This window comes from Corvus hawaiiensis, chromosome 6, assembly GCF_020740725.1.
Source record: "Corvus hawaiiensis isolate bCorHaw1 chromosome 6, bCorHaw1.pri.cur, whole genome shotgun sequence".
NCBI classification, from domain to species: domain Eukaryota; kingdom Metazoa; phylum Chordata; class Aves; order Passeriformes; family Corvidae; genus Corvus; species Corvus hawaiiensis.
Window position 1 is genome coordinate 8427586 of NC_063218.1, and position 16250 is coordinate 8443835.

The 16250-nt window shown below is 39.3% G+C and overlaps 1 protein-coding gene across 2 annotated transcripts in view; it reads left to right on the top strand.

Annotated features, from left to right (window-relative positions):
* Positions 1–16250, top strand: part of LOC125326907 (neuroblast differentiation-associated protein AHNAK-like) — a 69404-nt gene that overhangs the window by 26417 nt on the left and 26737 nt on the right. For both annotated transcript variants that reach the window (XM_048305542.1, XM_048305541.1), the window contains exons 2-6: positions 12637–12725; positions 13486–13575; positions 14330–14386; positions 14993–15134; positions 15476–15651. In XM_048305542.1, coding sequence (XP_048161499.1) covers positions 12637–12725; positions 13486–13575; positions 14330–14386; positions 14993–15134; positions 15476–15651 — 554 coding nt within the window. The remainder of the gene's footprint in view (positions 1–12636; positions 12726–13485; positions 13576–14329; positions 14387–14992; positions 15135–15475; positions 15652–16250) is intronic.

Here is a 16250-nt window from a genome sequence, read left to right on the forward strand (position 1 = left end):
AGGACTTCCTACAATGTTCTCTAGTCCTGCACAGACAACTTTGTGATGTGAAGTGAAAGCTCGATTTGAATTGCTGTGGGTTAAAGGCGGTTATTCCCACAGTTCCCATTTCCTAATGTTTTCCATTTTATGATGTTCTTCTCTTTTAATGTTCATAGTAGCTCATGCCAAAAAAGGTGTTTCCTATCATGTTCTCCTCACATTGTGTGTTGTGGTTTAGGGATTTTTTTTTATTTTCAATCCCCAGAGAGCTAAGGTTAGTCATAAACATGCTTTTGGCTATCATATTCATGTGTGGTTTGCTATAGCAACAAACAAAAGCATTAGTCAGAAACTGGCATGAAGCTATAAACACATATTTTTTTGTGATATTACCCAGAGTTAGCTGAATTTATCTGGTACACTGTTGCCACAGAACTGCATTGTATTTATACTATTATCCTTGTGGAATAGGAACCTCGTAGAAAACCCAAATAATACATTATAGAGAAATAAGCAAGTCTGTCAACTGATGTTGTCGTCTGAAGATCACAGCCAAATTCTGCTATTGCACTATTATAAATCCAGCTGAACACCTTCAGAACACACATTTAGGTCAGAGGCTAAAATCTGAATTTTTATCTATGGAATAAGACGAAAATTATAATAATAAAAAAAAATCTTGCTTTTCTGTTTTCACCTCCATAATTCTACTGCAGCAAAATTATTAGAGGTAGGCGTTACCAGATTGCAGTAGATGGTGTAAGTTCATTGCCAGCACACTTGGAACACACTGTCTGCAGCATGGCAGGGAGGATGAGGATTGGTAAGGACAGTCTCTGGCTGGCTGTGCCTCCACAGCAATGGGAAGGTGCAGCTTGTGCAGAGCTGGTGTCTATCCAGCCCGTCCGGCCACGGGAGGAGTGGCTTGTGCAGCAAGTACTGGCTTCCCTGGGGAGTTGATTGGGTTTGTAAGGCGTTCACTGAAATCCCACAGCTACACAGCTACCCGTCCCTGAGCCAGCTAGTTTAAAGGTTGCCCTCAAGGCTCTACAGAAGTGGTGATTTTTGCCTAGGCAGAGTAGGCACATTCCTGCTTTATTCCAACCATTTGTCTTCTCTTCCCTGCACCTTTTCAGGAACATGAGCCCTGCTCTGTTTTGACAGCTGCATTTAATAAAAAACATATGCATGAAAAATGTGTTTTCCAGTATCCCTGAGCTGGCACTGCTCTGCAAGGAGAACTTAAACTTCCCTAGAAATTGTTCAGATACGTTTTCAGATCCCTCTCTTTGAACGTATACGTGTGAAGTGTTCACGACCTTCCCTGCTGCAGAGGTGTGCAGAGTAACACAGCTGTAATATCCACACCTGCCCAAGCAATAAGAGTAACAAATTCATTAGAACCTCCTTGTACCAACCAGTCCAGAATTTGTTAACAGGTCCAGTGGTTGCAGCTGCAGAGGATAAACCTGCAGCAACATGTACTTCGCACATGTGTGCTGGAGCCCTCTGAGAATGGGCTTTAGAAGTCCAGGGACCAGGAACAAGACCTAGCATTGGCCAAGCTGCGTTCCAAAAACAAAGAGCTCTTTTCCTGAACTAAACCCATAGCAGAAGAACATGCCCCGTGAGACCCTACAGTTTAACCCTCACTCTGTGCTTCACTTAGTTTTGTTGAATCTGGGTCCTACACATTTGAGATGCTGGCCCAGGTGTCTTTTCAAAACCATTTGAGATAATTTTTCTGTGGTAGATTTCCCTGATGTAGAAGTGTAGAAGAACCTGTTTTTCAGTTAGCAGGACTTCAGGAGGCTTTGAGCAACCTGGTCTAGTGGAAGATGTCCCTGCCCATGGCAGGGGGTTTGGAATGAGATGATCTTTAAGGTCCCTTCTAAACTATTCCATGATTCTATGATTCTGTGACTTACTCTGGGCTTATGTGTGCATTATCTTTACCCTTTTCCTATCTGTGTCCTGTTGCATCAAGCCCTGCACTTGATTTCTCTGAAAAAAAAAGAGTTCTGCGTATGTGTCTTCTAAGATCAGCAGAGTGCTTTTTTTGTACTCTCTTTTGGTCAAATGGGGACAGATCTTCGAAGTGGGATTAAGTAGTGTTCAAAGTATTTGCAATGAAGAAAAAAACAAATTCTGCTCTCAGTGTAGCTGCAGAATTCTGTCAACACTGCCCCCAACACCACTATATAAAGCAAATATTTCGGTCTCTGCTAAAACCTTAATAACATCTCAGTCCATGGAGGACTTTGGGACTGCAGTATTTAAAAATGTCACAGTAAGATGGTGGTGGAGCCTTTTGGTTTAGACGGGATAATTTCATGGTAGCAATCGTTCTCCTTTTCTGGCGTTATTGACTGTAAGCTGTGCAGAGTGCAAGGAATGCAAATCCACCTTCCTGAGGAGAGAGCAATGGTCTCTCTGCTGCACACAGAGCTCACAGAGAGCTGAACCACAGCTCAGAGAGAGCAGAGTCCTCACTGGGGCCATTGGATCAGGCAGGGTGCAAGAGAACAAAGGTAGTAAAAAACCATTGGTTTAAAAATACTCTTGCCAAAGATGCGTAGAAAACCCTACAGATGGACTGAAGGGCATCTCCAGGTGCCTCCCATTCTTTCCTTTTGCTCAAACTCTTTACAGTTCCACAAATCAAGGTGGTCATTGCTATTCTTCAGAGTTGGGATGAGCCACTGGATTGTCCTCCTGTTGCACAGATTTAAATGACTCTGAAGAAGCCACCTTGCAGCAGATCTCAAAAACTGTAACTGAAGCCCCGGGGTCTTCCTTTTCCTTATACTTTGTATTGGTACAAAGCTGTTTTATTTCAGTGGAGCCCTTGATCTGGCTGAAGAGCAAAATGTAATTTACTCCCCCTTATACATTAGCCTGAATCTGGCACAGCTGTTCATCAGGAAAAACCTTACCATGTGCCATCAAAAAGAATGCGTCCTGTTTTAATTGAGTTAGAAAATACTTAACCTGAGTGTGAACAGACCAGTATGATAAAGTTACTCATTTCCATTAGATATCATTATTTTTGTATTACAGAGAGGCTCTGGATGTTTAGAAATGTTATGAATCAGCTTTAGGGTTGATAATCAACTCCAAGAAATAGTCCTCTTAGTGCTTTCAAACAACTCCAGCCATCTCAATTCATTCACCAGTTACTACATGGATGAACCACAGCGTAGTGACATTCTTGCTATTTGAGTCTTTAACCAGAAAGAAATCCAGAACTGTAATAATGAGTCTTTAAAGAAATGGTTTCTCCCTGTCGTTTACACTAGTGTCTGTGAAACCAAAAACTGAAATCTATTTCCTTAACTAAGCTGTGTTTTTCTCTAATCTATTAGGCAAGCATTTTGGTTTGTTATTTTTGGGTGCTAGGAGGTACAGAAATGGAAAATCAGTACTGAACCATTTAAAAACCACATGAAATGATTCAATTTTATCATTTCAAAAATATAATGCAACAAAAGTTTGTCAGCACCAGTTTTTCCTTCTGCAAATTAATATGCACTTAAAATTCCAATGCTTTTCAGTCTCACATAATTATTTCTAATTTCAAACAATGAAAATTAAGTTAACATATTTAGTTTGTCAAAGAAGACATGAATCAAACAGCACATTTAGAAAATGCTAGGGCAAGGTATACATCTCTTAGGGAAAGGTGTTCAAAAAAGAGGTACAAACCAATGGGCTGAAATCAAGAGAAAACATTTTCGAAAAGAATTTGGTATGTGACCAATTCAATTATTTTGAAATCTGAACTTTTTGTGACTCAAACCCAAGTTTATAGTCCATTTATTCAGATTTGAATTACACTGATGTGGACAGAACTAAGCTAATTTATTTATTTATCTGACTCAATGGATTAGTTTATCTGTAAATGAGATTTTATGCTTTTGTAAACCCACAGTCTGCATCCAGAAATTCTCTCTAATTTTAAAGAGAATCTCCTACCACACAAAAACAAGGAAAAATGAGCTGTGCCAAATGCTATTTTGCTACTTTCACTGTTTATTGACAGAAAAGATTTTTATCTTAACACAGTGAGGGAACTGTTAACTTTATCTTTGATGTAAAATATTTTCCCATAATAATTTTCTGTCACCTTTATCCGGTATCTCTCGTATTGCATATACATTAAGGAATTTAAAAGCTTAAAAGATATTTTCTTCTGTGGTGATTTACATCCAAACAAGCTGACCAGGGAATTTTCTCTTGAACTGAAAACCTGTTTCCAAGGGCAGATATTTATATAAAAGCCCCCATAAAAGGTTGTGGAAAAACTACAAGGTTTTTTTCTGCATTCCTGTTTTGAGAGGGGCTATGCCCAGCATACCAAACAGATGGCCAAAGTAACACCACTCCAATAATATTGCTGTATCTGGGCACTTAATTGTGTAATGAATTTTATCAATGGAGTAAGGAGAAATACAAGTCTTCTAGACCATAAGGACCTTAAGACCGTAAGGATCATGATAGGAACTCTTTTTCTATATACATGTATGTATGTATATGTTTATCTCTAAATGCAAAAATTTTTACAGAGCATTGATTCTGATGAGGAGTTTTTTAAGAAAAGGGTTTGAAGAGCATTTTTAGCAGCTTGGGCTAAAAAGTCTGTTTCTAATTTGGAGTAGTAAATGCCATTTACATAAAGCCTGCATCAGTTGCTTTGGGCTTTTTGCAAAATGTTAGCAGATCCTCTATCCTTACTCTTAAGACCTATTCTTAGGGAACAAATGTTCTTTCTACCTAAACCACCAAGAATTAGCATCTTTCTTTAGTGTGTCGGTACTGGGCTACCTTAAGAGACAGCTTGGGGTTACAACCACTACTTCTTAAAAAATACTGACTCTGTGGCCAGAGAAATTGAGTCTCCAGGGCTGCCAGTCAAGCCTACACAGGCAGAGTGATCATTTTCCATAAATGCATTCATTTGATTCATTTATAAACCTGAGCAGGGCTGTGCTTTGGCAGTGGAACAGGCAATCTGCTCTGGTAGAAGCCTGAATTCTTGGAAGGGTGAATCAGAGTGGGGAAGGAATCTGGCAAAATTAATTTGTGTGATCTTTATGGGCCTTATCTGCAATAGGCACCCACCTGCCTGGACTTCCAGGTGAGTCATGGTAAGAGCTGAGTTCGCAACTGTCCAACAGGGAGGACAGCAGGAATCAGCTCCTGGCTCTGAGAGGAAGGCAGATGTGCTGTGCATTCACTTCCCAAGCCCAGTTTGTTGTATAGGTGAAGGGGTTTCTTTCAGAGGGGAGAAAACTGCAAGATGCCTAATCAATATATTGGATAACCAAATAGCTGCAGAGTAGTTCTCACTAGGGTTTCTGAAGCTAGTAAGCAAGTGAGAGCTCTTCATTTGCAACATGTTCCTGAAACCCTTCTTAAAACCCAGATTATCCAGATGGGCAGTGACACTCAAGGAAATTTTAGTTGGGTATCCATACAACTTTTTATAGCATGGTAGAGACTCAATTGCAAGTAAAACCCAACTGCAAGTATATCCCACAAGATAAAACTGTTGAGGGTCCCAGGAGATAAAACTGTTGAGGATCAGAGTAGATTAGACCAGTCTTTATTGCTTTATTTGGCTATGAATTGCTAACTCACTTTCTGTCCAAAAGGGTGGTAAGCAATTTTGGTTCATTCCAGGAGTTTGGCCACACATAGCAACAACTGCTAAAAATTGATTCCCTTCTCTTACCAACTTATTGAGAACAGTGGCCCTGCAATCCTGGAAAAATCATAATTGATAATTATCAGAGAGGGTCCTAATTCACTATCACAATAATTATGCAAGAAAGCACTGTAGGAATTCATGCAGGAAGTAAAACACAGACTGGATGCCCATTCTGTCACGTAAAACCTGAGGGAGAGGAAAATTCCTGCCTAAGACATGCAAGACAGGGACACAGGGCAGGAAGTTACACCTACTCCCCATGCAAACAGACTAAAACTAGAGATGATACAAAACTTGTGCTTCTGAGACAGAACTGTGGCCTAGGGGAAACAGCACTGAACCTCTGGTTGTCTGCTGGGTACCATGAGCATTTCTCCAGCTACCTTTTTCACTCTGCCATTTGTTGCTGTGCTTTAGTGAGGAAGGAGAGGGATGGACCAGGAAAAAAAACCTACAGGTATCAGCCACTGCTGCCTGCTTTTGCTTTCTCTTTTGGACATCACTCCATTCATGTTCTCGCAATAAACTTCAGTTAAGAGCTTATTTTCGAACTCTCTGTTACTTGTAGGAAATGTTATTCTGTTTCAGTAAGAGATGAAATATCAGATTAATTAAATGCTTTAGTAAATATTTGATTCTAGCAGAAGAGTTATGTGGATCTGGCCAAACTATATTTCCTATATAGCCAAGTAACCAATAAATGATGATAGCTAGATGAAAGTCATTAACTCAGGATCTGGGAAATTTCAGTTTGACAACTGGAAAGAAAAAAAAGTCCCCTGTGCTTTTCATGTTAAAATATGACTTAAGCTGAGAAGGTCTGTGCAGAGCCCCACCAGAGTGATTTATTTTCATGCTCTGAATTGTTCTATGGTTTCTATTAAGTTTATCTTTACCATCAGAAGAAAGGTGGCCCACTGTAAGAATAAAGAACTCCTCTCTGATCAGCTTTCCTAAAGGTTTTGCTCCTATTGTGAAGTGTGAGCAGGAATGCTTTTAATACTTTTAAATCTGTGGGCAGAGCTTATCAATAAACACACACTCATGGGAAAGCCATTCACTCTTCATCTGGGGGCTCTTAGTTTCTCTTTTTATGGTAGTGTTTATATCAGTTCTTAGTTGCCAGTGCTCTTACACATCTTTCCTGATATTAGTCAACCTGTAGAAAATGCCCTATAAAATATTACAGAGCTCAGTGTGGTCTGCAAGAAACCTTAATTCCTGAGACATTTCTCTGCTTGGATGTACTTTGCAGAGCAGAGTACTGTTCCTTTTGATAAAAGTATGTGTTAACTTCATGGACAGTCCTCTGGCTGGGCAAGGAGACTCATGCTTGTAACTCACATATATGTTCTGTTTTCAAAAGGTTTTGAGATTAAATGATTTGAAGGCTTTTAATGAAGTACTCTAACAGCCGACAAGGGCAGCTTAACATACCAAGGCAATGAATCAAAACATCTTGTTCATGCCTTGAATGGAAGGAAACTATTCACACACGTTGGTTATTCGGGAGTAGCTGCTCCTTTAGCACGACTGTGCTACAAGCCCCTGTTTTCAGCTCCCAGGTCTGAGCTACATTCATCACAGCACAAGTATGCAGCCCAGGGACAGAGTGCAGCCAAGGGGCACTGCCAAACCAGTGCAAAACAAAGGCAGGAGTGTAGCTTGAACACCGGCCCAGCTGGTTCTGATAGCATCCCGCTGATAATAAGGCCTGTTAAACTCCTTCAGCAGCAAAATCTTCATTCCACAGAGCAGTCCTTTGTCTTCACCCCACAGAAATTTCAGGGCTTGGTGGGGAGGGTCCCACTCCCAGCACAGGCTAGAGGGGAAACACTAAAGGGGCGGTGCTGATCCTCACTTTAACACTTTTTCTGGGGCAGAACGGCTGCTTTTCCCAGTGTGGCAGCCATTCCGTTCAGAGCTGCCAAGCTGGTTCTTCTAGGTGGAGCTGCTGGGTGCCCCCGCTGTCACGCTGGCAGCGGTTCAAGTGAAGTAACATGACATTCCTGCGATGCAGGGCTGGGAGAGGCAGCCTTCTCCGTGACTGAGTGCCCACATCTCCCAATGGCCACGGATCCTGCCCAGATAGAGTGACAGCCGCAGCATTCCCGCTGCGCTCCAGCCATGCCCCAGAGCCCTGCCCAGCAGTTGTTGTAACTCAGTCCGCGGGATCTTGCAGGACAATGGAATGAATCCAGGTCTCTGGAATGCACTAGGAAATCTCTGTAGAAGACGAACCTCTTTGATTTTTTTTGCTGGTGGTTTTCCCCAGCATCACTGGAGCTGCTTACTGGAAATCCCATGAACCTTCTGGAGCTCGTGGTCGAGCCTGCACAGACTGTGCGAGAGCCTGTGCCATAAAACGTGGTTTAAACCTCATGGCAGCTTCCTTCAGGAACACAGTACATGCATAACAAGGTTTATTTGCAGATACTTTCATATTCTTATCTTTGCAGCTGATGCTTGCAGGATCATTTTTCCTCCAGCATTGCTTGCTTGGAAGTCAGGTGAACTTACCTATCTGAAAAAGAGCTCTTGAGAGGCCAAGACAAATGCCAGGCATGTGCATAGTGTTCCTGTTATCAAGTGCTTTCCTGAACTGGGGCCCACGATTTAAAATATTCTAACTATTCTAAGTATTCCCTATTTCAAATACAAGAAGTGAATCAGAAGGGGCTGCAGGACTTCACAGCAGCACTGCTCAGGCGGCTGTGAGAGCTCTGAGGGAGGAAAAGGAATCCCAGTAATTGCGATACCTGCAAGAGAGGGAGAACAAGCTGTGGAGGAAAAAAATTAGGCAAACCATCCATCTGGAGAGAGGGATGTGGTTTTAAAAACAAAAGACATTCTGGGGCAATGCATTAGTAGTTACCAGGCATTCACACACGAGGAATAACAGGCCCACTGACAGGATGCCTGAGGGCAGAGGGACAGACAGACATGCAGGTACAGGGACTGATGGTTGCAGGAAGAGAGGAATGATACAGGAGCCAGCTGAAGCTGTCCATGACAGCAGCCATGCACGTCTTTGTTTACAAGAAGAGATAAGCACATGAGGGAGCACGGTGAAAACTGCCGACCTCCATGTATGAATTCTTTAGTGGGTGAAACACAATTCCAACAATGACAATGACATTAAATTATTACTGTTGTCGTTTGTCTTGAAAATATTCATTCCTCCTTCTCCTTATTAATAACACAAATGAGGTTATGTGCCCAGAGTGTGCTTTGCACTGTCAGAAAAGACCAGATCTAAAGATGTCCCAGCCTTGTGCACATGTCTAGGCACAAGTTTTCTAACTGGCTATGGGCTCAGAGCTATTTCCACAACACTGCACAAACAGACTATTAGTTCCTTGTCGCAGCTTAGAAATGGTAACTAGCAAATGCCAAAATCCTCATAAAGAAAAGGCACAGGTTGTGACCTTAAATAACAATAAGTGAGTGAGCAAAGCATAAAACTTTTCACCTGTGGACAGATATTTACCATGGATCAGGTTTCTTTCTGTTAAGAGAAACTTTTTTGAAGTAACATTGAAGTTGATGCAAAGAAAAGTAAAATGCTTAAAGATAAGAGCCAGTTACTTAAATTCATTATTCATATGCAAATATAACTTTAGTAGAAAATCTTAAAAAGCAAAAAGCCCAAATCGAAGAATTGCAGAGAAAGGGCTGTAGTCTGGGAGCAGAGAAGCTAGGATGAGCAGCTAAAGACATTATTGTTTCTTTTATTAACATTTCTGGTATTCTCATGTACTGTTTTATTTTATTTTGAAGTATAAAGACCACAGGAATTTTATATGCCAGTGTTCCGATTAAAGCCAGGTTTCTCCTTACACAATACATTAAAGCACACTTGATTTAAATTCAATGACACTGTCATACTTGGAATTCATTATATTATATCAAATGTGATTTTGGAGACTGCTGCCCACTGAATGTGAATACCAAAAAAATAACCTGTTTTTACTTTTTTCTTGTGGTTTTTCCCAAACAGTCCATCTGGGTTGCTAAGCTAAAGATAAAATAATTTTTAAATAATTGCATTTCAAGAAGCAGATACACATTTCAGTCACATGATATGAAAATGATCCAGCCTATATAACTCCTACTGCTTACTTTCAAAAAATTCCCTTGTTCTGAAGTCAGTCCAGTGGCTATTAGAAGTAGTCACTGATGTAAATTCCATCTTGTTTATGAAAACATTTTGAACAAAGCATTGATTGTCCAAGGTCCATAAAAAAAGTTAAAATCTATAAAATGTTGGCTTCGCTACTATTCAGGGCATGAGAATGACATGCATATAAATCATAGTTTATTGGCACAGGCTTTTCTACTCAGAAAGACAGCTTTGCTGAAAACACACTGTCATTCCCCTCTTTTATAGATTCCTTTTGAAAGTATTCTGAATTGGGAAATAATCAGAAGCAAATCTTAGTCTACAGTAGGAATCAAGGGCACAACAAGTCTTACATGACACGGGTTAACTATCGTAGAGGCACAGCCTAGGCAGAGTTTGGGGAAATTGGGGTGGATGGAAAGGCCTCAGTGTGAAGCTTTGGGAGGGAAGGTCATCTGTGTATTTGATGCCCCTCCACGCAGTCTCATTCACATCTCTGTCAGCCCTGGGGACAGTAATCTGTTCCTCGAGTTTTTTAGGAAAAGGCGCTACTATCACAGTTTAGGAGAGGTACTGGACTTGCATGGCTCTAGTTCCAGACAACTAAAGTGTCACTGAATTTACACCAGAGTAAAACAAGAGAAACAGCAGTGAACCAGCCTAAGAAGTCTCACAGATAATTCTTTCCTGTTTCTTTTCCAGTAGCAAAATCATTGGCAGCCACTAGGGATCAATGCTGCAGTTAACATTGAACTGCTGCACTGAAGAGCATACACTCCAGCAATCCAAGCAATTTTCTGTTAAGTCACTCTACTGGACTGCAGGGCTTGTGGGTGGGATTCTCCCAAGTGAAAAATATGGCAATGTCACAAAACTAAGTCCTTACTGTTTCTTGGAATTTTAGTAACAGCCATAAAATTTATTGTTGGCACCTGAATCTTTAGAAGCAGTAAGCAAATTAAACAATCAAGCCTCAATCCTGCAGCTCTTCCCCTCATATGATGCTTATTAAAATACATGTGGTGAAGTGCTTCATGAATGGATTCCAGAATTTTCAAACAGAAATGCCTGAAATCAGGTTCATAAATCCATGTCTAAATTTTTTTAACAAGGTTATGCTAATTTTCCAGTTTTCTTGAGCTTCTGAAGATTGCAAATGCTAGAGCTTTTAAAAAAAGAAATCAAGCAACATTTCAAGCAGGTCTTTAATCTGAGTTAGAATCAGCATTAAAACAATTTTCTAGAATTTTCTAGAATTGTCCATTGTAGGTGTCAGGACTAGTGCTGTGAAGGCTAAAGGAGGCATGGTCTGGCAGCCCTGATGTGTTCTGGGTTGATCCCAGTTCCCCCAAGCAAGACAGCTGATTATGATGCTGTACATATGTCTAATGAGGATTGCCTTCTACTCTATCAAGTCTGGAAATTTGACTCATAGACTGTTACAGGATATTCCCACTGGAAGTGCACTATTTCCATTCATCTTAACAAAGTGGTCCATCACTGATCATGGTGACATAACTCTTTCAAAACTTTGCCTGTACTATATAATTTCATATTCAAAAAATCAAGGAAAAAAGAAACAGAGGAGACCAGAAACTATGAAGAGTGACCAGCAAAATCCCAGCCACTTTAACAAGAGCTTGGCAATGTGTGTAGGTCAGAGTGATTGCAGACATGACTAAGTCGTGCCATCTTGTCTGCACACACAGCATGTAACATCCAGAAATGTTGTGTTCCAGCCCAAGGACTCTCCACTGAAAACAGACAATGAGTTGCACAGTTCTTCTTGTCAATTGTTTTCTCTAGTTTTTGAGCATATTTTTAAGCCAGAGGATCTATTTAGGAGAGCCAAAACTATGTATAGTAATGGCAGTTGCAGAACTGAGTGTCAGAGAGCTAGACAGCCTGATGGCTTGGAAAAAACAAGCATGGAGACAGGAAAGAGACATACTTATTAGGACAAGGACTTGGGTATGTGAATAGCTGGTGCATTAGGGAATATGTAGTTCAGCCACACTGTCCTCTACTGGCTAAGCCTGGATCTCTGAAAACATGTTCTAATTCATGCTGGTTTCATTCTTTGGTGCCCAATTTAAGGCATTTCAAGAGAATCATATTTTCAGACAGCCCATCTCCTTTGGCTCATCTCTGTCTGCCCTCAATACTTTTAAAAACTAAGAAAACAGAGTCTTTATGACTATCAACGCTTCATGATGTTTACTCTCCTGTTTTTAAGACCTTTGTCAGAAGCAGAGTTTCAATATGCAGAATTTCAGTCAATTTAATTTATTGGGAATTAAAAAACTTTTAATTACTGATTTTGATATTTTGAAGAATAAAATAACTCAGGGAAGAACACTTCAGATTCCCTCTGTACACCTCTCCTCCCCTTTTTCTGGTCTCCGATCCCTCTAAGCCTTCATTGTGGGCTACACTCAGTCCCTTTGGAAAGGTGGGGGCTGGTGCAGGAGTCAGCAGATGGTCACTGCTTTTCTTTTTCCAAAGATACCAGAAATATGAATATCCAGAAATGTAAAGGCTTTTGTGAAGGAGAAAAACCCCCAGATGGGAGACAATGTAGAACTAGAAGTTAGCTGATTATAACCCCTGCCCATGGCTAGTAGGGAGAACTAGATGGTCTTTAAGGTCCCTTCTAACCCAAACCACTCTGTGATGCCAGGAATCTAAATTAAGGCAGGCCTTTCCACTGGCCTGTGCACATCCTTCACCGTGCTGGTCCAGAGGATTTCAGCTTGCAAGCTGACTGCTCTATGCTCTGTGTGGATCCTGCAAGCACCAACAACCTGTGTGCTGCTTTCAGGTTCTGGACGACAGCTGAGACCAGCTGAGCCCCCAGGAGATGCTGATGCCGATGCTGATGCAGATGCTGATGCAGAAGATGAAGATTCTGTGAGTTTTTTAGAGTTGAATTTTTCTGTGATGACAGTTTGGCAAAATGGGATCTTAAATATTTTGTTTATAGCTGGGTCTTGCAGATGATCTTCCTCCCTATTAAAAATGTTGTATTTTAGCTTGGGATTGTCCTGCCAGCTCAAAAACCAGAAAGATGTTTCAATGTAAAGGCATCTGCTCTTTGCCATGGTTCATTGGCATAAGTTTACTACCAAGACTTAGCAAACTATTACATGGCTGTTAACTACAGTAACTCTTCTTTAAAGATTTAGACAGTTTAGGTTCCCTATTGTCTGACTGCAGAAGGAAAAATGCCAAGTGCTTGTCAGCAGAAATTCCTGCTGGGACTTTTCCATGGTTTGCTTGCTTATAGAAGGCAATAAAATTTGAAGCCATTGGATGCAAAGTTTAGGTGTGCAAATAGAGCAGGGAAGGGATTTTTTTTTACTTTTGTCAATTCTTACTAATTGATCTGTCTGTTTTTAGTCTGTTCAGTCTGTAGATGCATACAATACATAAAACCAAAATCAGTGTACCATTGGTTTTGTCTCTCAGAACTCTGTCCCTTGTGGTTTTGAATGCTTTGAGAACTGTATTTGTTCTTGACCTAAAAAAAGTTATTGGTTACTTTTTATCCACCATCACTGACAGATTTTTACTCAGAAGGACAGTATGCATACCTAGAGAAACACTCCTAAAAATGAGTCACTGTTTAATAGTGGATGATCCTTTACCACCACTCACGTCTTTTCCACAGGTTAATGAAGTGGCAGTAGAAGACATTCGTCCAAGGCCACAAGGATCCTCTCCAGTTTATGAGTATCCCATAGAAGAAGACTATTTAAAGGCAAGACATTGAATTTTCATGCAGGAACAGCTTTATTAAGCTCATTCAAGAGGCTTTAGCTCCCACAAGTAGCAGAGGGTCATATGTCATAGAATGGGATATTGTTGCAGCCATATTGTCTCCCTTCCCCACCAAAATTGCATCTCTATTCATTGATGGTTTTATTTTGTGCTAGACTTGCTGACCATGTTCTTGTTTATTGGCAAGAAAATGCATTTGACTTAATTCTATAAAGGACACAAGGCAGAGAGCATAAAGAAATTACAGTTTTTCCTGTTAGAATACATAACTTCCTTGAATCTAACTTGTAAGTATTTCAAAATTACCTGTACCTCTTGGTTATTCAAAGTTAAAGATTTAATTAGTACAGCCATGTTAAGGTAAGTAGCCAACAGTTTAAAATTCATGCTGAAGTTGAATAAGTAAAAAAAAAGTATGTTTAAAAAATTGAAAGCATAAGCAATATGCTACATTAGGACACAGAAAAGCTCCCAATATCTTAAGACATTTGGTCTCTGACATTCATGTAATGCAAATTTTGGTACAATGAAGGGAGGCCTTGGCATCTAATTTACCACTGGGATTAGTATAGTTAAATCATTCATGTTGTACATTGAACTTGATCCTGATTTTGTTCTGTTGCCATTAAAGTCAGCCTCAGTTCTTACTCTAAACCAGGAATTTAAACTGACTTTTGTTGTACTTAAGAACACCATGAATTTGGAACATTAAATAATAAAAAATTATTTTTCAGCTTCAAGAAGAAAACAAAAAACATTCTACAGACAAATCAAAACAGAGTCATCCACAGGTCAGTCTAAAAGCACTCCATAGTTTTAGATGTGAGCCTTGTAAATAGTAAAGTTTGTTATAACACAGACATGAATGGGTGGACAGAAACAAGGACAAATGGGCAAAGAATCACTTTGGACTTGTTTTAACCAGGAACTTCCCGAGTGGCTGAGTTGTGGCACAGGCATGAACATTTATTTGTCCTACTTGTGGTCCATCCATAATTCTTTTTAGAATTCTTTCTTTAGCCTTCTCTGATTCCAGTGCAGTACAGCACTAGCTCTTAGTCTGACTTTTCTGGCACATTGACTTTAATTCGAGTGGTTAACATCTTCACAGAAAATACAGTCTTTCAGCCCTAAAAGTTTCCATATGTCTCACATTTTAAAATTATAACCTATTTTCCCTAAGGCCCTGATCCAACATAACCTTAACACATGTGCTTAATTCTAATTTAGAACAGAATCAAACCCACACTGAGTAAGTATATCCTCTATTTTGGATAGTCTTTCTTGAACTATTGAAAATACACGTGAGGAGATGGAATTTTTTATTGTAGAAAAACTTAGAACCCTTTAATGCTAATTAATAAAAATTACAAATTCATATATTTTTCTGACTCTAGGAGACAATGGAAGTGACCCTGAAAACAGAAGCGGAAGCTGGTGCTAGTGGTTTTAGTGTGAAAGGTGGAGGAAATGAAGGAATATTTATTAAAAAAGTACTTAAGGAATCTCCTGCTTCAAAAATATTTAGTCTTAGAGAAGGTACAGTCTGATTTTTTATTTTGCTTTGGTTTTATTCTGTATCTTTAAATAATGAGATTAGTAGCTGCATGATCTGCCATCTCTTTAGGTATCAGAAATAGATTTCAAACCAACTAATGTTATCTGTGAGCTTAACCTGTCCATATTAATAATTTCTAAGACTTGCTTGAACAATAATGAAATTTGATGGTTTTTGTATACCATTAAAAAATCAGTTTTCACTGGAAGAGTGAAAGAGACACATATAAAGTAGTATATACAAAACTAAATTGAAAAAAAAAATTGAAAAAAACTATAAGAAAACACAAAGTAATTAAAATTATATATGATTCCACTTGCAGGTGATCAGCTTCTAAGTGCTACAATATTTTTCGATAATATCAAATATGAAGATGCACTCAAGATTCTCCAGTATTCCGAGCCATACAGAGTCCAATTCAGCCTCAAAAGAAAAATTGCCGTGCAAGAAGATCTAGAAGATCCTACAGCCCAGCACAAAAAGGAAAGAATACGTGAGGTAGATATTTGAATAGTTCACAAAGTTTGGGTAACACACTGTAATAATATGCTGTGCAGAAATAGATCAGAAAACACTCGTGTCTTCTTAAGACTTAGGCATGTGTTTAAACTTACTAGCATGAATATTCATGACAAAAAAAAAATTCCCACACAATATTTGCAGCTTTTAAAATATCTTGAGTGAGACTATAGATCTTACATAAATCCTGTGTTAGGGTATAAAAATATTCTTTAGTGAGTCAGCATTTTTTTATTGTTGATTGTCCACTGATCAAACAGACTTGGGTAATCACTGTAATACTTATATTCAATATGTTTAAAACTGTAATTTATCAGTAAACATTTTTCTCCAAAGCTCCTCCATAAGATTATCTATTAAAAAATATGTGTTTAACCACTGATATTTTGATACACATACAATCTCTTCATAGGTTTCCATCAACTTAAAGATTTTTTTTCTTCATATACATATATATAAATAGTATATATAATATATATTTGTACAGACATATATAGAGATACATATAGAAACCTCTGTTTACTGCAATGTTTTGCAAAGAATGAAAATCTTCAGAAATACATATATTGCAGTCCATT